Raw genomic sequence first — 25,004 nt, 5'->3', positions numbered from 1 at the left:
AGCATTGGGACAGAAAGACAAGGCAGGAGTTAGGGTCCCCATCATATTGCGGTGGACTATTGGCATGGGGTTCAGGCTCAGTACGAGTAGTAGCCGATCTGCTGGCCAAGGCTTCAAGCTGGAGCTTCTGAATCTGGAGATTGAGGTCCGCTACTTGGGCTTTGAGGCACTCAACCTCCCTTGAGGTGGTGGTCAACTGGCTGGAATGCTGTCCCAGAAGAATGCCTTGTTGGCTGACTGCGACTCTTACTTGGTCTGCACCTGCTGAATCCATCGTTGGTCAGACCGTTCTGTCAGGGATGCACAGGATTCAGTTGCAGGTAACAAAGAGTTTATTTAGCCCTCACTGGGCAAACAGGAAAAACAAAAGAATGACCACTCCACAGAGCAAAAGAAACCTCTCAGCGGGGACCAGTCCAAGCGTCTTCTGTGACGCAACGTCAAATCACATCAACCAGAGCGTCATTGGGGACGCAACGTCAAAGTCACACTGAGCTGAGAATCCTTGGGACACAACATCGAAGGCTCACCAAAATCCCTGAATGAAAGGACAGAGTGCAGAGAGGAGCTGGGGTCAGGTCTCGGAAGATCCCAACAGAAAGGTGATGCAGGGACCGGAAGCAGAACCAGTCTAGACTGACATGAACAGTTCCAGAGGGAAAAACACAAATCAAAAAAACACTTGGAGCCTAAAACATGACAAGGCAGGACTAGGCAGACAGGACAAGACGATCACAGGCAAAGCACTAAACAATCACAACGGTCTGACAAAAGAGCACGAGAGGAACTAAAATAGAGGAGAGCTAATGAGGAAAGAGTGGCTACCGGTGTGATGGAACCCAATTGTTATTTTTTATTTGTATTATCTCTGCTAATCTAAGACAATGCAATGATAGCATAACATCATCAATATAGTAAACGACAAGGAAAAGTTGTCACTGTTTCGGTCTAATTTAGTAATTAGGTTTTAAGCCAAAAGTCCAGTTAAATGTATATTTCTTCCTCTTAATCTGACATATTGAGACTGTAAAGAAAATATGTTAAAGACAAAGTTTTTCATTGAGTTTCATTCACGAATGAATATGTTTTAAACTAATTAGTTAAGTGAATGAGTCAATGACTCACTCATAAAGACTTGTCTCCACCCAATGGTGTTACAGTGTAAGCTGCAGAAATAGTTCCTAAAACAATTCCCCACTTACGCATAGACTGACTGGGAAAAGTCCTAATGTCTTTTTTGCACCCTTAAAGGGTGTTGTGGGAAGGAGGTGGCACACATCTCATTCCAGATAAATAGAATAGATTTACCATCCCATTACTCTAATTATCTTCTCTGCCCAAAAATCTGAACCTATTTCTGAAGTTCAATAGAATTTATCTGCTATCATGTAAGATATGCATATTTAAACTTTTCTAAAGTCAAAAGTCCAGCTAAAAAAATTAAATGTTCAAACCTGTCTTAACTATTTGATTTATGTCTTTCTAACTAAATGAATAATGTAATATTTATTTAATATTTTTATTTTCTTTTTGCATGTCAAAAAATTTCTATTTTTTTTTAAACAGAAATTAAGTTTCTTTTCAGGGATGAGACCGACTCTGAATATTGTGTGCAATCTGTCCAACGGAAGGGTGTCACGTCACAGGCGGGGTGACGTAGCGACCAGGAAGCTATAAAAGCATGTGCCGTGCAGCTGTCTTCATCTTCGTGTCTGTCAGCAAGCGCTGTGTGTGTGTGTGCATGTCAAAAGTCTGTCCCGTTGGTCCTATTTATTGTTGTCTGTCCCTTAGCCATTAAAAAGATCGCTAAAACAGCTTAATATGCCTAAAGTCAAAGCAAAGACCAAACATATAAAGGGCGATTCCAAGCCACGTTATAGATTGTGTGTTCCTCCCTGCCCTCGCTACATTACGAGTGGGGATACACACAGTCTGTGCATGGCTTGCCTGGGATCGAAGCACGCTGAGTCAGCTCTCGAATTAGCGATTGCCAATGCGGACGCTTCGATCCCGGAGGGCTCTCTTCGAGGAGGGAGCCTTCACAAGCGTTCCCCGCAGAGTGGCTGCTGCACTCGTGGGGTTCGCAGGTGGATCTGTCAGAGGGAATGGAGACGGACCAGTCCTTATCTCCTTCCTCATCTGCCAGATCCGGCACCCAAACCCTGGGTTCAGAAGCATGCTCGTCGGTTTCTTCCCCCCAGGGTGAGGAATCAACTCTTCACCTCTTTTCCTCCGAGGAGGTTGATGTGGAGACGGTTGCTGGGGATTCGCCACCCCTGTCGCCCCAGTATGAGGAGCTTTTGGAGGTGGTTACACGGGCAGTAGATAAATTAAAAATTGAATGGCCTGCCGAAAAACATTCTGAGCCGCAGAAAAGCAAGCTAGATGAGCGCTTTCTGCGGCCGAGGCAACCACCTCCACGTTGAAGCCTACCGTATTTTCCCGATCTCCACAATGAAATATCGAGATCGTGGAACCACCCATATTCGACCCGCCTCTTTGGCCCCGATACACTATACTATGGCAACGTGATGGGGCTGGGAGAGCGGGGTTACAGAGCGATGCCACAGGCGTCGGGGGCTATCTGTCGCCCGGCTCGGCATCGTCTCTAAAGGCTCCAACATTGCCCACTAAGCCTCTTCGAGTTACATCCTCGCTAGTGGGCAAAGGTTATGTTGGCAGCAAGTCAGGCTGGGGCTTGCCTTCATACTATGGCAGTCCTACAAGCTTATCAAGCTGACCTGCTGGGAGATATTGATGAGGGAGAGGGGATCAAGTCTGAAGATGTAGAAGAACTTAGAAAGACCACTGATGAAGTGAAGTGAAAGTGAAGTGAAAGTGACATTCAGCCAAGTATGGTGACCCATACTCAGAATTTGTGCTCTGCATTTAACCCATCCGAAATGCACACACACAGAGCAGTGAACACACACACACACTGTGAGCACACACCCGGAGCAGTGGGCAGCCATTTATGCTGCGGCGCCCGGGGAGCAGTTGGGGGTTCGATGCCTTGCTCAAGGGCACCTAAGTCGTGGTATTGAAGGTGGAGAGAGAGCTGTTCATGCACTGCCCCCAACCACAATTCCCTCCGGCCCGAGACTCGAACTCACAACCCTTCGATTGGGAGTCCGACACTCTAACCATTAGGCCACGACTTCCCGTGAACTCTCCCTCTGCGCCACTAAAGAGACCGCTCGCGCAAATGGGGCGGTCTATGGCAGCCATAGTGGCTGCGGAGAGGCATTTGTGGCTGACCCTGTCAGAGATAAAAGAAAGAGACAGGGTCTGCCTCCTGGACGCCCCGCTTCAAGCCTCGGGCCTGTTTGGCGACACAGTCAACACTGTCGTCGACAGGTTCTAGGAGGTACGCAAACAGGCGGCGGCATTCCAGAATTTCCTCCCTCATTGCTCTCGTGGTGCATCTGGGCAGGAGATGACCACGCCACATACCGGCTCCTCATACCGGAAAGCGCAGACACAGAAACGTCGCTCGTGCTCCCCCACAATGGGACCGAGGGCCTCAGCGACGCTCTGGAGTCGGGGACTTCCAAAGCTAAAAAGCCTGATTTAAGAACAGTTATTGAGGCCCGGAAGTCCTCGACGAAAAGATCCTGATGCCGGAGTCCAGAGGGTAGCCCCTACTGGGGTAGAGCGCGGTCCACCTCATTATACGGTGCCCGCCTCACCTCAGTGCCCTCAGGAGGGCAGTCTGCCAACCCTGCCAGAGTTTCAGGGCGCAGCGGCCTCCAGCGAGCGCTGCTCCCAGTTATTTCCGCCCGCGAGCGTAGCTGGGATGCTCGCCGCCCCTTCGGGGGCCTCTTACACCAGAGGTCAGTCTCGAGAGACTGATTCCCTTAGTAGATTATTTAGCAGTGTGGAAACTACTGCCAAATGTATGTCATTGGGTCCTGCGTACAATAGAAAAAGGCTACTGCATTCAGTTCAGTCTCCACCACCGAAGTTCAACGGGGTTACACCGACAGTAGTTGGCCCCCGGCAGGCTCTGGTTATGGAACAAGAAGTGAATACCCTATTAAGGAAGGAGGCCATCGAGGTGGTCCCTCCTCTAGACAGGGAATCCGGGTTTTACAGCCAGTATTTCATAGTTCCAAAGAAGGATGGGGGGTTGCGTCGGATCTTAGACTTACGTCACCTGAACCGCTCAGTTATGCCACTGAAGTTCAAAATGCTCACTGTCAAGCAGGTTGTAGATCAAATCAGATCCAAGGACTGGTTTGTCACAATAGATCTCAAAGAAGCATACTTCCACATATCCATCCTTCCACAACACAGGAAGTTTTTGAGGTTCGCTTTCGGGGGCAAAGCTTATCAATATCGAGTACTTCCCTTTGGCCTCGCACTCTCACCCCGCACGTTCACGAAATGTGTAGATGGGGCTCTGGTATCCCTCCGTATGCAGGGCATCCCCATTCTAAATTATATCGACGATTGGTTGATCAGAGCAGATGGCGGTTTGACATCGAGATGTCGTTCTCGCACACATGGGGGGAGCTGGGTTTGAGACTAAATGCCAAGAAGAGTGTACTTTCTCCAGTTCAGAGAACCACCTATCTAGGCGTAGTGTGGGATTCGACCACGATGCAGGCACGTCTGTCTCTTGCTCGGATCGAGTCGATCCTCACATCAGTCAAGAGAGACAAAGAAGGCCAGTCACTCACTGTCAAACAATTCCAGAGATTGTTAGGGCTGATGGCAGCTGCTTCCAATGTGATACATTTTGGCCTGCTGCACATGAGACCCCTACAGTGGTGGCTCAAGTCCAAGGGTTTGTGGAAGAAACCTTGGTTCTTGAATCAGGGCCCGGTGCTGGGAGCTCCTTGTCGCCGTGTAACGCTAGCGACAGATGCGTCCCTCACCGGTTGGGGTGCGGTCATGAGTGGCCACCCTGCCCGCGGTCTGTGGAGTGGTCGCCATCTGACATGGTACATCAATTGCCTAGAGATGCTAGTAGTCTATCGAGCATTGAAATATTTCCTCCCAGACCTGAGAGGTCACCATGTGTTGGTGCGCACCAACAACACATCAGTGTTCTCTTATATCAATCACCGGGGGGTCTGCGTTCATGCCCCTTGTACAAGCTGGCACACCAGATCCTTATGTGGTCCCAGGGCAAACTCCTCTCTCTCAGAGTAGTGTATATTCCTGGGAGATTGAATGTTGGAGCAGACATACTGTCGAGGCAGGGGCCGAGGCCCGAGGAATGGATGCTTCACCCCGAGGTGGTGAAGCAGATATGGAGAGTATTTGGCACAGCCCAGGTGGACCTCTTTGCGACTCAGGAGACATTGCAATGTACCCTCTGGTTCTCTCTAGTTCATCCAGCTCCTCTGGGACTGGACGCTATGGTACAGACCTGGCCGAGGCTTCGTCTGTACGCATTTCCCCCTATTGCTCTGCTCCCGGGAGTTCTGGCGAGAGTACGCCAGGATGGGGTCCATCTGTTATTAGTAACCCCGTTCTGGCTGGGCCGAGTATGGTTCGCAGATATAGTCTCGCTCCTTGACGGCTTTCCCTGGGAGATAGGGCCGATCAGGACAGACCTACTCTCACAGGCGCAGGACACGATAATTCACCCTCGTCCAGAGTTGTGGAAGCTGTGGGTGTGGCCCCTGAGGGGGCACAACTGTTAGCAGCTGGTCTCTCAACCGAGGTTGTTGAGACCCTCCTCCAATCCAGAGCTCCCTCTACGAGGAAACTGTACGCCCTGAAGTGGAAACTCTTCACTTCATGGTGCAGAGACCGCCACCTTGACCCTGTTAACTGCCCAGTTGGTACAGTTCTGGAGTTTTTATAAGCTAGGCTCTCTGCGGGGTTAACCCACTCCACCTTAAAGGTGTACGTGGCAGCCATAGCTGCTTACCATGTCCCTTTCGATGATCAGTCAGTGGGTAGACACCCCCTAGTTACACGTTTCCTCCGTGGTGCGCTGAGGCTGAGACCTCCAGTACGATCCCGTATTCCCCCCTGGGATTTGGTTGTGGTTTTAGAGGCTCTTTGTAAAGCTCCATTCCAGCCAATACAAGATATCTCAGATAGACATCTGACACTTAAAACTGCCCTGTTACTGGCAATCACCTCACTAAAGAGAGTTGGAGATCTTCAGATCCTTTCGGTGGCCCCTATTTATCTAGACTTTACCCCTGGTATGGCCAAAACATTCTTATACCCTCGATTGGGGTAAGTTCCGAAGGTTCCCTCTGTTACACCACAACTTATCGTACTGCAGGCCTTTTGTCCTCCTCCCTTTCGGGAGCCAGACCAGGAAAAGCTAAATTGTATGTGTAAAGTGCGAGCACTGGACACATACGTCCACAGAGCTGCCCTGTGGAGAAAATCCGACCAATTGCTTGTTTGCTACGGTCCTACTAAAAAGGGTTCTCCTGCCACCAAGCAGACCCTAAGTCGTTGGATAGTCGAGGCTATCAACGTCTCCTATGAGTCCTCTGGTCTTCCCCCTCCTTTGGGGGCCAAGGCTCACTCTACTCGGGGTATAGCGGCCTCTAAGACCTTTTCAGCAGGTGTGTCTCTCTTGGACATCTGCAACGCTGCGGGGTGGTCCACGCCCTCTACATTGGTCAGATTCTACAACCTTGATATGCGAGTCACTCCAGGCTCTTCTGTTCTCTCGCCTTAGCTGTGCTCTTTGGATACACACTAGGCAGGGATTTGGAAGTCTGGCAGCGTGGGCACATCGTTCCCCAAAGCGCTCGATACAGCTCGAGTTCCTGAAAAGGAACTCCTCAAGGTTAAGTATTTAACCCTAGTTTCTTGAAGGAACAAGACGCTGCATCGCAGAGCCATACTCCCGGCACCCCTGCCGGCGCTTGCTTCCCTACTCAAAGCTGAAGCCAGCTGCACGGCACGTGCTTTTATAGCTTCCTGGTCGCTACGTCACCCCTCCTGTGACGTCACGCCCTTCCGTTGGAAAGATTGCACACGATAATCAGAGCCGGTCTCGTCAGGGACGCTCCCCAAAGCGCTCGACGCAGCGTCTCATTCCTTCAAGGAACTAGGGTTACATACATAACCTTGAGGCGTTTTCTTGTGTAAACCATGTACATTTTGTAAAATGTATTTATTTTTATTTTTTAATTGTGGAAAAACAATATGACTTATCTGTGAATTACTGAATATAGTATATTTTTCTACAATGATAATTGAGAGGCAGTGTGTCATGCTCTGGGGTAAGCTTTACATAACTAATTGTATTTTACTTTTTTTCAGTTGATAGCAGACACTCTGAAATATTAATATGCAAATTAGTTTTACCTTTGTTTTATCTAATTTATCTTGCCTAAGGATAAAACCACTTATCTAACTCTCCCCCTAAAATGTAAATGTATCTCAACAAAATGTGGAACACTCAGGGTGACTTGTGCTCCAGCAGGTGTTATTTCCTGAAAAGTACTCACAAAATAATAGTTTTCTGACACAGTCAATCTAAACAGCTTATTAGTTAAGAGTTATTTATGCTGAAATACTTATGAATCATATGATGAACATGATAATTGATGATTTGTTATGCTGTTTCAACTCCTTTAGCGCCATCTACTGGCAAATCAACAACTGAAGTCTTGGGTCGTATGGATTCTGAGAAGACTGCAGTCTACTGACATACAGTGTACTAAAGGTGATAACCACTGCTTAGTGCGCTATCTTTTTTAAAGGGTTAAAGATACGTTTTGTAAGGAAGTGTGATAATTAATGGCACCAATGATTTATTAAGTAAAGAAACCTAGTATTGAAGGGGTCATCGGATGCGGATCAATTAAAAATATTTTGTTGGATCTTGCGTAATTTAGCGTTTAATGAGTATGAAATTTGAAATATAAGTCAAAGCATTAAACCAATTATGTGATTAAAATGACAAGAATGTTACCCAAATAAACATCTCTGGCATTTTGGCGCCATCTAGCGGAAAAGCAGCTCATTCAGATATGTTTGACTAATAATAAAGACATTGAATGTTCTTGTTTTTGGGTTGGTAACATTTAATAAGGCATTGCTTTCCTCTGGATACTGACTAACCAAACGTTAGTGATTTACCTTTGGTTTGCATACAGTGTAATATTATCAGTGAAATATGTGAATGTTTAAAATGTGAATATTAGCTAAGTTTAGCAGTCAAAGGTCACAAGCCTGGTCAAAGAAAATATTTTGAGAGTTCTTTCCATGGTCACGGAGAGTAATGCTTGAAAATTGTAAGCATGAGATTATGAGGTTCTGACACACACACACACACACTATACCTATATGCATTTTTGAATTTAGAAAATATTTACTACATCTATTATTGCAAGCATACTAATTAAATACAAATAATGGCAGAACAATAAATAATATGACAGAAAGAGCTTCGTTCGTTTCTGTTGATTTACTTTATTGTGACTTTACAGAATAGTAGAAATTACAGAACAGTGTTTTGGCCTAAACTCCATTTATTTTTAGATACAGAATAAATGTACCTTTTAGTTTAGCATATAAAATAAATGGTTAAAATATATATCTAATTTCATTTCCACAAATGAATATTTTTATTAGACATAATAATAGTAAATTCATTTTTATGAGATCATATTAATTAAGAGAATGCATTAATATTACAAGCACAACTGTGATATTATAATACAAGACTTTATAACAGTATTATTGTTGCTATTGTTTTGCAATTAGCCATGATTCAAGTGAAAGTGAAAACAGTGAAGAGTTACATATCATGAGGTTCTTTATATAAAATATAAATACTTTTTAAAGTAAAATGTATTAATTGATTTAAAAATATATAATGTGGAAAAATAGTGAACCTCTGAATTATTGACCAATACTTAATCACAATAATCACAATGTTAAATACAAAAACACATGTAACATATTATATATATAGTCAAGCTGCATGCAATATGAATGAAAATAATAATAATAATAATAATAATAATAATAATAATAATAATAATAATAATAATAATAATAATAATAATAATAATAATTAGCAAAGGGATAAGAATTAAAAATCAAAGTAACAAACAAACAAATACAGCAACCCCCCCCCCCCCCCCCCCACACACACACAAAAAAATAAAAATAAAATAAATAAAAACCTAAAATAAAATAAAATAAAAAAATACGGTGCTGCGGCCCCTTTAAGAGATAAGCGGACGCGTCTAGGAGAAATGCCCGTCTGCTGTGTGTGAGTTCCGTGACATCAAGACACACAGATCCGTGTTATCTGGTTGGGACTGACATAATTCATACATACTCAAAACTCTTGGGACATCGCACAGCTCTTTTAGACAGCAGAGGGGAAGAGTGTGCTGCTGCTCAAGGATCTGGTGTATATTTCCAGCAGTTTTCCAGCAGGTGTTACTGAAGGATTTATCACAGACTTTCAGCAGGGTTCATGAAACTTTGCTACGATTTGCGAGCTGGGTAAGTAGATCTTTAACGTGTCCTGTAATGATATTCAAGAGGGCAACAGGCGTTTTGCAGTATGCGTCTACAGGACTGTCATAATTCATAGATTAAATCATTTCTATTCGGAGCGACGATCTTTAAAATGAAACTGTTAATATCACTGACAGTGTCGCACTAAGACCCGCAGATTTAAACAGCTAAGTATGTGTACGTCATAATCGAATGGATCATTCTTTGTTTAATGTCACATTTAAATGCTGGAACGTGACCGTTATTCTGTCGTTCAGACACGTTTCATGTTTGGAACAATATGTATCATTATGTAGAACACAGCACTGAATATATTGTATCCACACAACAAGGGCCTAGAGCAGTTATGTGTGTTACTAATGTTGCGATAATGATGAACACCGTCATGTAATGATGATAATGATGATCGTCGCGTGATTCTGAAAGGGAGTTATTAATTTGTTATTTCTCTATTGATTCATCGACTGATTCATTGACTCGTTCACTGATCCATCTTTCATTTATCGTTTTATCAACTGAATTATTAAAATCAAATACCCGATACATCGATATTGTTTCATTGGATCTATTAATTTAATGATTAATTTACCTATTGAGTCACTGATTGATTTATTATTAAATAAATTGAATCATTGAAGTCAATTGAGTAATTGATCCATTGATTAACTGATCTGTTAAATCATTGATTAAATAATCTTTGGTTAACTGTTCTATGGAATTATTGAAATATTTATTATTGAGTCACTGATGAATTTGCTTATTCAGAAATAAACTAAATCATTTAAATAAATTGAATCATTGATATATTGATTAATTAATCTAATAAGTGATTGATAAATTAATCCTTTGATTAATTGATCCACAGATTAATTTGCTTACTGAGTCACTCATTCATTTACCCTCTGTAAAATCAATTAAAATATTTAAAAATAATGGAACTGTTGATCCATCAATTCATTGATCTGTTGTTTAAAATATTAATTCATATTTGATCAATTAATACATGGATTTAATAGTTCATTGATAATTGCATTATTGAGTAACTAATTACACTATTGTGAAATCAACTGAATCAATGGAATCCATTGAATCATTGATGCATTGTTTCATTTATTCGGTTGTGCCATTGACAATTTAATTTTGTGATTAATTAAATCATGGATTTATTAATTCATTGACCTATTAGTCACTGATTAATTTTTCCATTAAGAAATCAACTAAATCATTTAAATCAGCTGAATCACTGACTCATCAATTCATTGATCTGATGTTTTATTTATTTATTGAGCCAATGATATATAAGTTTTTTAATTAATTGGTTCATGATTAACTATTCATTTGATCGCTGATTGATGCAGTCATATTCAGATTCACTGTTTTCAGAATATACTGTTTTCTCAATCAAACAATTTTTTTGATTTAAGCCAGTATTCCTGCACTGGGAGAGTTTATGTTGACATCACCTGTAGATTTGTACTCTGAGAATGACTCATGCACAAATAAAGAAGTATAGGTTTTTTTTTTTGTTTTTTTTTTTAATATATCATTGATTTGATCTTGAATGAACAGAATTTAATTTCTCTCTCACTGATATGAATGTCCTTGTCATTGTTTGTTTTTGTAAGTTATGGCGTCCCCCCAGTTCTCTCTATCTGGTGTTTGGTTAGAAGAGGGCCTTGGTGGTGGATATTTGTGTGGAGATGTGGGCAGTATAGATATCGGTGTGTTATATCGGTGGACACATTTTTGTGGGTGGAACATCATATTGCTGTTATTGTTTTTATTTATAAGCGTTATATAGCTGATAACTTTGTCTAGTGCTCTTATGAATGTTTATAGTGTTAGACAGCGTTTGAATAGGGTTGATAACATTTGGGACAAGTAATATATATATTTTTTTCCCTTATTGAATGTCAGATCTTGTCAGCAATACCCTGTCCATGGACTTTTTTTAGACCATTGGCGATCATCACATCTAGTGGTGCAGACGATAAACCGCGTGTCATACGTATTTTGACAGGATTCACCCAGGTTTGAATCTGCCTTTTGGACAACTTTTTTCTCCCTTTTCAAATCACATCAGAAAAGCATTTATTTTCAATGAAAATGACGTAAATAATCAAAAAGTTGAAAATAAAGTATTTAATTGGGGCTTAATGTCCCAATAAGGTGGCATCTATTTAATAATTTGAATTAAAATTTACACTCATGAAATAGTGAACACTGTTTTATAATGTACTACAATACTGAGGGGAAGATAATAGCCACTATTTGCAATAGGTATTATAAATAGCAGAAAATCCTGCTATTTTAACATCTATAGCTATTTGCACTTAGTGTAAATAGCCGCTGCCTTTTTTTAATTACTGCCAGACTAATGCCGGCGATGCAATGTTACCAGATATTGCTATTAATATAAACATATAACCTATAAATAAATAAAATAAACAAAATATTTTAAATATTTTGGAAATTAGATAAGATAAAGCTATCGCTGACAATGACCCTAAACCGTTACCTCCCACTTTATTAACTTTCTAAAGTGTCAAATTAAGTTAAAAACGAGTCAAAAAATGCTTACAATAGCTGGATCTGGCAACACAAAGGCTGCATCTCGCTCTCTCGCTCACAACACTTATTCACTTCAGCAGCGGTCCAGACCTCTGTGACCTCATAGCTGGCTACGGCCATGCTAAGAGCTCTCAAGGAAAACCCTGTTTTATAATGTAATTTCAGGGTGAGATGGCTACAATTAAAGCTCATGACCCGCTTGTTTGTTGTCTGCATCTACAATCTATGCCATTATTTTCTGTAAATAATACCTTTTTTATCTTACCTGTTTATTTTGGCATTTTAACTTACTAAATTATATCTGGGAGAGCAATAAATCAATAAGTAAATAAAATACTGAACCCCATGTTTCAAACCTTTTTGACTTTCATGCTTCCATGGAAAATATTAATTCATTTATATTTACATTTTGTCAAGTCAAGTCACTTTAATTTTTTATAGCACTTTATATACAGTACACAGACTGTGCCAGTGCAGCTTCACCAAGATAAATCGGAAAATGACAGAATTAATTATGGAAACTCAGCTACAGAGACAATTCAAAAAGAAAATAGTGTCATTATTTAGTTCAAATCAGTAACAATGTGAAGTTCAACAATTTGAGACAAGTTCAAATCAACTATAATAAGCTCTTCTACAAAAGCAGCGATGTTGTTATTCAGTTCAAATTTGCAAAACAGCTCTACAGAAGATTGTGCCATTCACAGTTTATTCATTTATCGGTTGTGTTAGCAAAGTGACTTAAATAACAAGCAGTTCCTCTTCAGGAACTCAAGCTGCGTCTAACACTTTGGGGAACGCCTTTGGCAAGACCGACTCTGAATATCATGTGAAAACTGTCCAATGGAAGGCTGTGGTGTTACGGGCGGGGTGACGTAGGGACCAGGAAGCTATAAAAGCACGTGCCGCGCAGCTGTCATCATCTTGGAGGCGGGGATACAAACAGTCAAAGTGCACTGCACATGATTTCACGTGCGGACGCTTCGATCCCACAGGCCTCTCTTCAAGAAGTGAGCCTTCGCCAGCATTCCTCGGGGTATCAGTCCCACTTTCACCGAGGCGGAGCGGCGCCAGCATACGTTGGGTTCGCAGATAGATCTGCTGGAGGGAATGGAGACGGGCACATCCTTATCTCCTACCTTACCCATCAGATCTGCCCGATTCCTGGGCTCAGAAGCCTGAGTTTCGGTTCTTCCCCCCCGAGCATCGAGCTCGATGCTCTGCCTTTCTTTCTCCGAGGAGATTGACACGGAGGGCATCGGCGAGCTTGTAGTTGCACAAACATAAAGTTACATAGGCACCAGTATACAACAAATAATGTTATGCCTAACATTATACTGGTAGCGTTATTGAGCAGCTATTTAATCTCCGAGGAGATTAATATTGTTTGTGTGAGTGTAAGTTATTTGCGCGCTGTCGAGGCAACGCGTGTATAACATCATTTTCAGTTTTGATGTGAATCTTTCCACACCCGACCACTTGTCTGGTTGTTTAAGCTCCATTTAATAAGGAGGAGGTAGTTATATCACTTTAATGTGTACTTTATCACAATCTAGACCGTGTCTACTTGTCTGATTGTTTGATTGCATTAGATTCCTCAGAATTCCGTCCAACGTGATACCTTTTGGCCTGCTGTACATGAGACCCCTACAGTGGTGGCTCAAGACCAAGGGCTTTTCCCCGAGGGGGAACCCACTATCAAGGTCATGCGGCGATGCCTTCTTGCCTTAGACATGTGGAAGAAACCTTGGTTCTTGAATCAGGGCCTGGTGCTGGGAGCTCTTTTTCGTCGTGTAACGCTAGCGACAGATGCGTCCCTCACCGATTGGGGTACGATCTTTAGTGGTCACCCTGCCTGTGGAGCGGTCGCCATCTGACATGGCATAACAGTTGTCTAGAGATGCTAGCTGTGCATAGAGCATTGAAATATTTCCTCCCAGACCTGAGAGGTCACCATGTGTTGGTGCACACCAACAGCACATTGGCGATATCTTATATCAGTCACCAGAGAGATCTGCATTTGCGCCTCTTGTACAAGCTGGCACACCAGATACTTCTGTGGTCCCAGGACAAAGTTCTCTCATTCGGAGCAATGTATATTCCTGGGAGATTGACTGTGGGAGCATACTGTTGAGACAAGGGCCGAGGCCCGAGGTGGTGAAGTAGATATGGAGTTCTTTAGAACTCAAGATATCACAATGTCCCCTCTGTTTCTCTCTATTTCATCCAGCTCCTCTGGGACTGGATGCTATGGTACAAACCAGGAAATGGTGGGATACTCATAGTATCCGCTCACTCAACAGAGGTTGTTGAGACCCTCCTCCAATCCAGAGCTCCCTCATAGGCTAGTGACAATGCCCCTGAATTTTTGAGATACCCCTACCGGAGGTAGAACTAAACCCAACAATGTTTTTCCTCATCTCTAAGGTCTCCCATATATGAAATGGATTCTTGGCTAAAAATATTTTACTGCTAAGATTGTTAAATTAAAAGATATTGTTATACACCCCAAAATCAATAAAGGATTAAAATATTAATTATGTCCAAAGCCCATTATCAGTGGTGAGAAGAATGTTGAGAAATTCAAATACAAGATACATCTAATAATGAAATATTTCATATGGCACCTTGTACTATATGGAAACAAAGATTGAAATAGAAAGATAACACCTTACCATAGCACAAACAGAAGACCAGGAGTTTTAACTTAATGAACTTTTTAATAAAACTATAACTTAACTTCACACAATACAACTTAAATTACTGTCTTAAAACAAATGGCAATCTAACTAAAGAAACAAACGCTCTTTGGGGAAATGAGCCCTGTCTTCTCAGGCTGTTTAGTTTATTTTCTAGCAGCAACCATTTGGAACATGAACTGCTTTTGGTAACCATTGGCAACCTGTGTGTGTGCTCTTCAGATGGGTTAAATGCAGAGCACAAATTCTGAGTATGGGTACCATACTTGGCTGAATGTCACGTCACTTTATATCGCTTTAAACAAAATACATTGCGTCAAACAACTGAACAACATTCATTAGGAAAAAAAGTGTTTCAATAATGCAAAATTGAATTCAATGATGTCATCTCTGTTCAGTTTAAATAGTGTCTGTGCATTTATTTGCAATCAAGTCAATGATATCTCTGTAGATGAAGTGACCCCAACTAAGCAAGCCAGAGGTTAATGCTGCCTACAAATTCTTTAACGGATTTGGATATTAAATGCATATTAGTATTTTATGTGTAAGCCAGGTTAAAGAGATGGGTCTTTAATCTAGATTTACATTACATTTACATTTATTCATTTAGCAGACGCTTTTATCCAAAGCGACTTACAGATGAAGACAGTGGAAGCAATCAAAAACAACAAAAAGAGCAATGATATATAAGTAATTACTGTCTTAAAACAAATGGCAATCTAACTAAAGAAACAAACACTCTTTGGGGAAATGAGCCCTGTCTTCTCAGACTGTTTAGTTTATTTTCTAGCAGCAACCATTTGGAACATGAACTGCTTTTGGTAACCATTGGAGAAGGGACTGGCGAGAAATGTCTGGCTGCAGACTTGCACTTGCACTCTCAGACTTGCATTCTCAGACTTGCAATCTCAGACACTTGTGCTTCCGCTAGCGACGTCACTTGCAGTCTTTTTGTTTATTTTTATTTTATTTTTTTTGTTCTATTTATTGATAACTTTTTGTTTAAATCTTTCAACATTTTACAACAGTAGCCAGGTGGTGAAGACAGGAAAAAAGAAACTAAATTACAATGTCACTTGCAATCGCTACTTGCACTCTCCGCTACCTGTGACGTCACTTGCAATCAACACAAATCGTGCATGTTGCAAATGGAGACAATAAGCTGTGGCGGTGATTAAACGATTAAAACTAAATTAGTAGGCCTACTACTATAATGTACAGGGTCCTGCAAGAAAAAGACAAGACCGGCAAATCTGTTGCCACAGAACAGCAGAATATGAACGCAATGTACAAAGTCTTTCGTTAAGCGTTTTCCTCCTGTAGAAAAAAAAATAACACTTAATATGGCATAATGTATTAGCATACATTAAGTTCAATTAAAATAACAAATTCGATATATACTATAGTTATTATTTAATGTACTACAAGGCAATCAGACAAGCAGATGGCTATGAACACAATGCAAACGTTTAATGTGACCTAATAACAGACTAAGATGATAAAGACAATTCAGTAGGCCTAGGCTATATGTCTTGTTGTTGACTCAAAGTATATACAGACCAGCAAATATGAACTTGCCTTATGATATGCATTAAGTGATTTTAAAAGGATCAGCTCCGTACAGGCAAGCAGATGAGTACAGAATGCAGTGCGTTAAATTTAACGTTACATTAAATGTTTTCCTCCTATAGAAAATCATTATAAATAAAACACATAATGTAGCTTAATGGACAAAGACAGTGATATAAACAAGTTGTAGACAGTTTATTCTATATGGAGAAATGCTTAACGCGAAACGCGTTTCGTTTATTCACCACCACAGCTTCTTGTCTCCATTGGCAACAAGCACGATTTGTGTCTTTTGCAAGTGTCGCAGGTAGTGGAGAGTGCAAGTGGCAATTGCAAGTGACATTGTACTTTAGTTTATTTTTTTCTTGTCTTCGCCACCTGGCTACTGTTATAAAATGGTGGGAAATTCAAACAAAAAGTAAAAAAACAAATCAATAAAATAAAATAAAACATTCGCTAGCGGAAGTGCAAGTGTCTGAGAGTGCAAGTCTGAGAATGCAAGTCTGAGAGAGTGCAAGTGCAAGTCTTGGTCCTCTTGGGTCTGGCTGCAGACTTGCACTTGCACTCTCAGACACTGCTTCTGCTAGCGACGTCACTTGCAGTCTTTATTTTTTATTTTGTTCTATTTATTGATAACTTTTTGTTTGAATTTCCCAACATTTTATAACAGTTGCCATGTGGCGAAGACAAGAAAAAATAAACTACATTACAATGTCACTTGCAATCGCTACTTGCACTCTCCGCTACCTGTGATGTCACTTGCAATCAACACAAATGGTTCATATTGCCAGTGGAGACAAGACGCTGTGGTGGTGATTAAACGATTAACACCAATTTAGTACTATAACGTACAGGGTCCTGCAAAAAGCACGGACCTTGGCCACAGAACAGCAGAATATGAACCCAATGCACAAAGTCTTTCGTTAAGCGTTTTTCTCCTGTAGAAAAAAACAAACACTTTTAATATGGCATTATGTATTCAGAAACATTAAGTTCAATTAAAAGATCAAATTCGATATATAGTTATTATTCAATGTACTACAAGGCAAGCAGATGGCTATGAACACAATGTGCAAACTTTGTCCTCCCATACAACATAACGCTTAATGTGGCCTAATAACAGACTAAGATGATAAAGACAATTCAGTAGGCCTAGCCTAGCCTATATATGTCTTGTTGTTGACTCAAAGTATATACAGACCAGCAAATATGAACGGGCATTATGCATTAAGTGATTTTAAAAGGATCAGCTCCGTACTGGCAAGAAGACGAGTAAAGAACGCAGTGCGTTAAATTGTACATTAAACGTTTTCCTCCTATAGAAAATCATTATAAATAAAACGCATAATGTAGCTTAATGGACAAAGTGATATAAACAAGTTGTAGACAGTTTATTCTATATGGAAAAATGCTTAATGTGAAACTTTGCATGTTGCGTTTATTCTGGGCTCACCTGATTGCCTATACATATTATGTGACGGTTGGGTTTTGGGAAAAACACAAAGTGAGGGCAGGATCCAATTGCAGGGTATGATTTATTGTAACAAAGGAAAAATACAAAATAAACAGTCATGAGAGACAAAACCAAATAAAAGAGGGAACCGGATGAAACGGATAGGAAACTCGGAGGAACAAGAAGGTAAGGGAAAACTCGGGAGACGAGCACAACTCACACATAGGGTAAGGACTCCATACAGATGACAGAGAAAGACAGCTATACATAGGGAGACTAATGACAGAGGATTGTCAGCACCTGTGCGATTCTAATTGGAGTGCAATTACTGTGAAGACACAACCAGACTAGAGGAATTAAAGTGCCTATGGTGAAGTGCCTAAGGAGAAGTGAGCTCACTAGGGAACACCCAGGAAAACAGAGACTGAGAGCGTGACATATTAGTTATGTATTTTAATAATGTAGAGAAGCATATTGAGTTTGGCCTTTATTATCTTGGTCCATTATGCCATGTTTTATGGTATGTGTGGAAAATACTATATACATATTCCATATATTAATGAACTGTATATTTAATTTGATAATTTAATAGCATCTTAATATATTAAGCCATGTTAAGTGTTTTTTCTACACTTAGCTAGAGACTTTGCGCAAACGTTCATATTCTGGTGTTCTGGCCATGGATTTGCCAGGCTTGTCTTTTTCTTGCAGGACCCTGTACGTTATAGTACTAAATTAGTTTTAATCATTTAATCACCACCACAGCGTCTTGTCTCCATTGGCAACATGTACGATTTGTGTTGATTGCAAGTGATGTCACAGGTAGCGAAGAGTGCTAGAGTGTAGCGATTGCAAGTGACATTGTAATTCAGTTTCTTTTTTCTTGTCTTCACCACCTGGCTATATAAAATGTTTGAAATTCAATATGAAATTCAAATGAAAAGTAATAAAAAAATTCAACAAAATAAAAAATAAAGACTGCAAGAGATGTCACTAGCGGAAGTGCAAGTGTCTGAGTGTGCAAGTCTGAGAGTGCAAGTGCAAGCCTGCAGCCTGACCCTCTTGAAACATTCTGGGGTCAACCCCCCCATGATGTTACGACTGCAACACACCACTCATCCACATTGTCATCAGTGACAAAGTGGGTCATATTTGGACGGTCTGGGAAAGGGCAAAGCAAAACTCTGTGCAGGTCAAGCCCACTGAAAGACACTGGCATTTGGTGGCATCGGTGCAGTTTCCGTCTTTACAGTAGAGGTGGGTGAGGTCTCTAACTCCTTTAGTTGCTGGTGCCTTCTGGAACATCACAGATTAAATGCAGCCACCTTCTCTGAGCCTCCATCCTCTACCAACTGGGATTCAGAGAAGAGGTTTGGCCAGGTGGCTGTGATGCCACACTGCTGTTTGGTACATGGCTCTCAGCACATGTTACTGGAAGCCATCTTCTGTTGGGGGTAGATTTGCTGCTGACAAATCTGTGGTAGATGCTAGTGTTTACCTCAGCTCATCCAGGTTGGTGCAAGGATGCCCATCTTGGTGCCTCTTGATAAGAATGATACAGACACAGACGTCACTGCTGCAAGCGGTGTTCATCAAAGTCTGCGGTCGCGTCTAGCCTTTTGACGAGATAAGGCTTTAAGGGGTAACCAAACCCCTGGTCAGAGCCTGACTCCACCCACTGGCAATATTTGAAAAATGCAGAAAAGTGGGCAGACCACAGTGGAGATAGAGGGGACAAACCGAGGGCAGGGCTGAGCGGGTGGGGCGTGAACCTGAGACACGCAGTGACAGATTAATTGAAAAATGTTGTCAGAGTCGCTAAAATGGAGAGTGACTCTAGTGACGCCAGTAGCTTTGCAACAGAGCGTTCATTTGAAGTAGAAGACTTTTCTCCCCCCATCTTCACCTGAAGTGGAGGATGTCGAGGTGTCTGAGGACACAGGGCCAGGGCCTGAGTCATATCAATTCAAACCACTGGCTCAAACTGCGGTCTTAACTCCCAGATTCTGATAGGCATCCGGCGTTGGTAGCGAAGCAGCCACGCAAGAGAGAATGGGGCCAGTCTCCGAGTAAGGCACTGCGTCGCTTTTCAACGTGAGCTGTGTGGAGAAGCCCATTTCCACCTCCATTACGTTGGAGAAGCAATTGTGCGTAAAATGCAGTTTGCACACTCCAGCTCTAGGCGGGAACTCACAGTCTTTCAGGCCAAGTGCATGCAACCACTGGTGACTAATTTTCAAGTCTGCTGGAAAACTATACAATCCGTGCTGTTGTAACCAGCACTTACCATCCTGACCACTGTAAATAAATCTATGCTAACTTGAAGCTATCCTAACGCATGCAATACTATGCTACTAACTAACTATGCTTCTAACAATACTAAGGTTATACTAACAACTATGCTAATTAACGATATAGGCTACACAAAATAATCTAAATAACTATATAAATGCTATGCTAAATAGATGCTAAAATACTCTATCCTGATCATTTTCAATACTCACAATTCCAACTCATGACTCACTACAGTGATTTTGACGGAACAAGATGGTTTGATACTGCCAAGGGTGTGGTAGCTTGTACCAAGGGCGTGGTGAGCTGGTAACTGCTTTCATCACGTACCACCGCAAACATCCAATAGGAAAAATCTAAAAATTAAGGCGCAAATTAATCTGCCGCAAATAAAGTCGACGGTCGCGTTAAGCCTTTTGACAAGAGAAAAGGCTTCAATAGTTAACCAAAGCTAACTGTGGTTACATACATCTTCCTAAACTCTATTTTAAACGTTTAAGAGCTATAAAAGTGAAGCAGAACAAAAAATGATGAGGTGACTAGGCTGTAATAGGCAGAAATTAGCCTAATCTGCGTGCAAAGTTACCTTCGTGGTTCACAGGCTTCCTTCTGCACCGAAGCATTACAGCTATGGATTTTTAACAAAACAAGCCTACTCAAATGTATCTAACCTAAGTATTTTCATTCGTTATTGTAAAAAAAAACAAAAAAAAAACAGAGTTATGCAAAGATAGGCTTACTTGGCGCCAGTAGACAGACCTTTTTTCTCCCATAAATAAAACCTGTCAGCTTACTTGGGGTATTTTACATGCACAGTGCCAAGTAAAATAATAATAAAAACAATAATTTAATGCTGGTATCCAAAACATTTAATTCAGTACAAGTAGAATTAGAAATTAGATACATTTTAAAACTTCAATGCACATGTATAATAAGCCTAATAATAATAACCCTAGTACTATCGATCATAACATACTTCTACAGAGACTGGAAAAAAAATGGGTCGGGCTTTCTGGGATGGTACTCAAATGGTTCCGGCCATACTTAGAAGGGAGAGGCTATTATGTGAGTCTAGGAGAGCATAAGTCTGAGTGGACGCCCATGACATGTGGAGTCCCACAAGGGTCAATTCTTGTACCACTCTTGTTTAGCCTGTATATGCTTCCACTAAGTCAAATAATTAGAAAGAACCAAATTGCCTATCACATCTATGCTGATGATACCCAGATTTACCTAGCCTTATCTCCAAATTACTACAGCCCAATTTACTCCCTCTGCCAATGCATTAATAAAATTAATAGTTGGATGTGCCAGAGCTTTCTTCAGTTACACAAGGAAAAAACTGAAGTCATTGCATTTGGAAACAAACATGAAGTTCTCAAGGTAAATGCATACCTTGACTCTAGGGGTCAAACAACTAAAAATCAAGTCTGGAATCTTGGTGTGATTCTGGAGACAGACCTTAGTTTCTGTAGTCATGTCAAAGCAGTAACTAAATCAGCATACTATCATCTCAAAAACGTTGCAAGAATTAGAGGTTTTGTTTCCAGCCAAGACTTGGAGAAACTTGTTCATGCCTGTATCACCAGCAGGGTGGACTATTGTAATGGGCTCCTCACCGGCCTTCCCAAAAGACCATTAGACAGCTGCAGCTCATCCTGAACGCTGCTGCCAGGATTCTGACCAGAACCAGAAAATCTGAGCATATCACACCAGTCCTCAGGTCCTTACACTGGCTTCCAGTTACATTTAGGATTGATTTTAAAGTACTTTTACTCGTATATAAGTCACTAAATGACCTAGGACCAAACTATATTGCAGATATGCTCAATGAATATAAACCTAACATACCACTCAGATCACTAGGATCAAGTCAGTTAGAAATACCAAGGGTTCACACAAAACAAGGGGAGTCCGCCTTTAGTTACTATGCCGCCCGCAGTTGAAATCAGCTTCCAGAAGAGATCAGATGTGCTAAAACACTAGTCACATTTAAATCTAGACTCAAAACTCATCTGTTCAACTGTGCATTTATTGAATGAGCTCTGTGCAATGTCCGAACTGATTGCACTATATTTTCACTGTTTTTTTTTTAATGTAAAAGCATTTTCTAACTGTTTTTAAATTCATTTTAAAATTCGTAGATTTTTTCATTTTAAAAGTTTTAAAATTGCTTGTCTTTATTTTTTTTATTATTTTTCTTCATGAGTATTTTACTTTATTTTATGTAAAGCACTTTGAATTACCATTGTGTTCGAAATGTGCTATATACATAAACTTGACTTGCCTTGCCTTGCCTTGCCTAGTAATAAGTAGACATTTAAAATACATCAATAACTGATATCATAGTTTAAAACAGACAAAATCAGAGTTAAGGCTTGCTTTATGTGTTGCTCGATGAGGATTTCTCAATCGTTGCGACTTAAAATGCTGAGGACACAAAATGCAGTGGAAGCTCCTGCCGCGGAGTGAAGAAGAGGTGGCGTTACGAGGATTCTCAGACATTTGAAGTGTCCAATGGAGTTAAGAGATTTGCTCTCGATCTATTTTCAACACTTTAGATTGTGTACCACGTGGGGTTTGACCAATAGCATTGATTTGTGTAAAAATATGAAATACTACAAACATGGAAAGTTTCAAAGCTCTCAGAACTTGTGTGATTGATCTGCATTAGTTTATATGCCTTTACTCCCATACGGACAGGCTGTATTTTAGTCCTTTATTGGCTTTGCGGTGTATAACAATATCTGTTAATTTAACAATCTTAGCAGTAAAATTTTTTTAGCCAAGAATCCATTTCATATATGTGAGACCTTAGAGATGAAGAAAAACATTGTTGGGTTTAGTTCTACCTCCGGTAGGGGTATCTCAAAAACTAAAGCACTTTTTGACCATTTGTCACTAGCCTATCAATGATGAAACTGTATGCCCTGAGGTGGAAACTCTTCACCTCATGGTGCAGAGATCTCCAGCTTGACCCTGTTAACTGCCCAGTTGGTACAGTTCTGGAGTTTCTACAAGCCAAGCTCTCTGCAGGGTTAACCCACTCCACCTTAAAGGTTTACGTGGAGGCCATTGTAGCTTACCATGTCCCTTCCGGTGATCAATCAGTGGACAGACACCCCATAGTGACACGTTTCCTCCATGGTGCAATGAGGCTGAGGCCTCCAGTACAGTCCCGTTTTCCCCCCTGGGACTTGATTGTGGTTTTAGATGTGTAAGCTCCATTCGAGCCAATTCAAAATATTTCAGATAACACATCTGAACCTTTAAACTGTAGGCCCCTTCATTGACCCCTACCTACCTAGACTTTGCACCTGGCATGGCCAAAGCACTCTTATACAGTAGGAGGACAAGCTAAATGGGCTTTACCGCTGCGCATACCACCCCAGCGGGGCCGTTGCATTAACTGAATTCAGTTGCGTGTTAACATAATTCGCTTAACTACCGCCAGGTGGCACAAATGGAAGAATTTTTAACTGACTGTAATAATAAAATGACGGTTTGTAAACTAAGATGGAAGGACAAGTAAAACAGCAATAGCATTATATTATAACATTTTAACATCCTTAAAAACCATAATAAAATTTAAAGTAAGAGTTAATTTAAAAACGTGGGATAGTCTTAGGCTACAGTAAAAATGTAAAAGAAAGACCTTTACACAAAGTCTTACTGCATGCTATTGTCATTAAACAGTCATTACTAGGTATAAATATATATATATATATATATATATATATATATATATATATGTGTGTGTGTGTGTGTGTGTGTGTGTGTGTGTGTATATATATATATATATATATATATATATATATATATATATATATATATATATATATATAAACAAACCAGAATAAAAATATAAAAATGTTCTAATCCATGTGTGTGTTCCTATATATATTCATTGTAAACAGCGCAGTTCAGCATGAACAGCGGTCTACTGTGGCATATTTTTGCTCATTACAATATTTTTCCATCGATACTGAAACACACGTGAACCACAAAGCCTATTTTACCTTAGTTTAGTTTAGCTGCAAATACGCAACATCACGAATAAGGAAACATTTGGATGTGTCCAGAATGAGAGAGGTAAACCCAACAGGTAAGCTAAGTGGATATACTGTATATCAATTTATTTTATTTACTTATTTATTTCGTGTTTATGCCATTTTTTTTATTGAATATGAAAATGTAAGAATAAAAAAATCCTCCTACCCCCTAAAAATTCTCTTCACATTCACTTGTGCGCTCTTGCGCAATAGGGTACTGTAACGTAAGAGTGTTTGATATAAAGGTTGCTGTCCCATTTTATACATGAATTGTTAATAATAATAAAAAATCGAATTATTTTGTTAGTTTCATGGTAACATGCAATCAAGGTCTTCTGTTATATAAGCTATATTTAATATTCACTGTGGCATTTTCACCCGTTTAAACCTAAAATTCCACGAGATTTTGCATTCAGTTTAATAGTATTAAAAATTCAGATATAAACTAGTATAAAAACGCATTAAATTGCTTAAATTATTTCTGTAAGTTAAAGTTACCAACCTTCAAAATGTGTTGTCATGACTTTTTCATCGTATGTTTTTTTTTACAGTCTGATAACGAGCTGTATTCGTTTTCCTTTTTTTATTATTATTTTTGTTTTAGTTTATTGAAAAATAAATTGGCTAAAATAGAAGCAGAAACGTTTAAATTAAAACAACCACAAAAACATGACTATTCTTGAGGGAAATATATGTTTTATTATTTTATAAATCGCAGATCTCACAGACGAACGTCTTAATATGATCGCACATTAGAAATGTTTGGTGAGATAAAATGTGCACGATATCATTATTAAGCAAAAAATACATAGTACATAATTTTTTTCCCTTGTTCCAGTACCGAAAGCAGAACCGATAGCGTCAGATCTTACTGATATGGTCTTTCATAATTTAGCCCCGGGG

General features: G+C 40.4%; 1 protein-coding gene across 1 annotated transcript in view; it reads left to right on the top strand.

Moving 5' to 3' along the window:
* The first annotated feature begins 9,169 nt into the window (after nt 1-9,169).
* The window catches only part of LOC113098821 (GRAM domain-containing protein 4-like), an 84,457-nt gene continuing 68,622 nt past the window's right edge, over nt 9,170-25,004 (top strand). The window contains exon 1 of the mRNA XM_026263913.1: nt 9,170-9,450. Coding sequence (XP_026119698.1) covers nt 9,422-9,450 — 29 coding nt within the window. The 5' untranslated portion in view covers nt 9,170-9,421. The remainder of the gene's footprint in view (nt 9,451-25,004) is intronic.

The sequence above is a fragment of the Carassius auratus genome, unplaced genomic scaffold, assembly GCF_003368295.1.
Source record: "Carassius auratus strain Wakin unplaced genomic scaffold, ASM336829v1 scaf_tig00216704, whole genome shotgun sequence".
Classification (NCBI taxonomy): Eukaryota; Metazoa; Chordata; class Actinopteri; order Cypriniformes; family Cyprinidae; genus Carassius; species Carassius auratus.
Note: the sequence above shows the minus strand (reverse complement) of the source record. Positions and strands in the feature narration are given on the sequence as shown.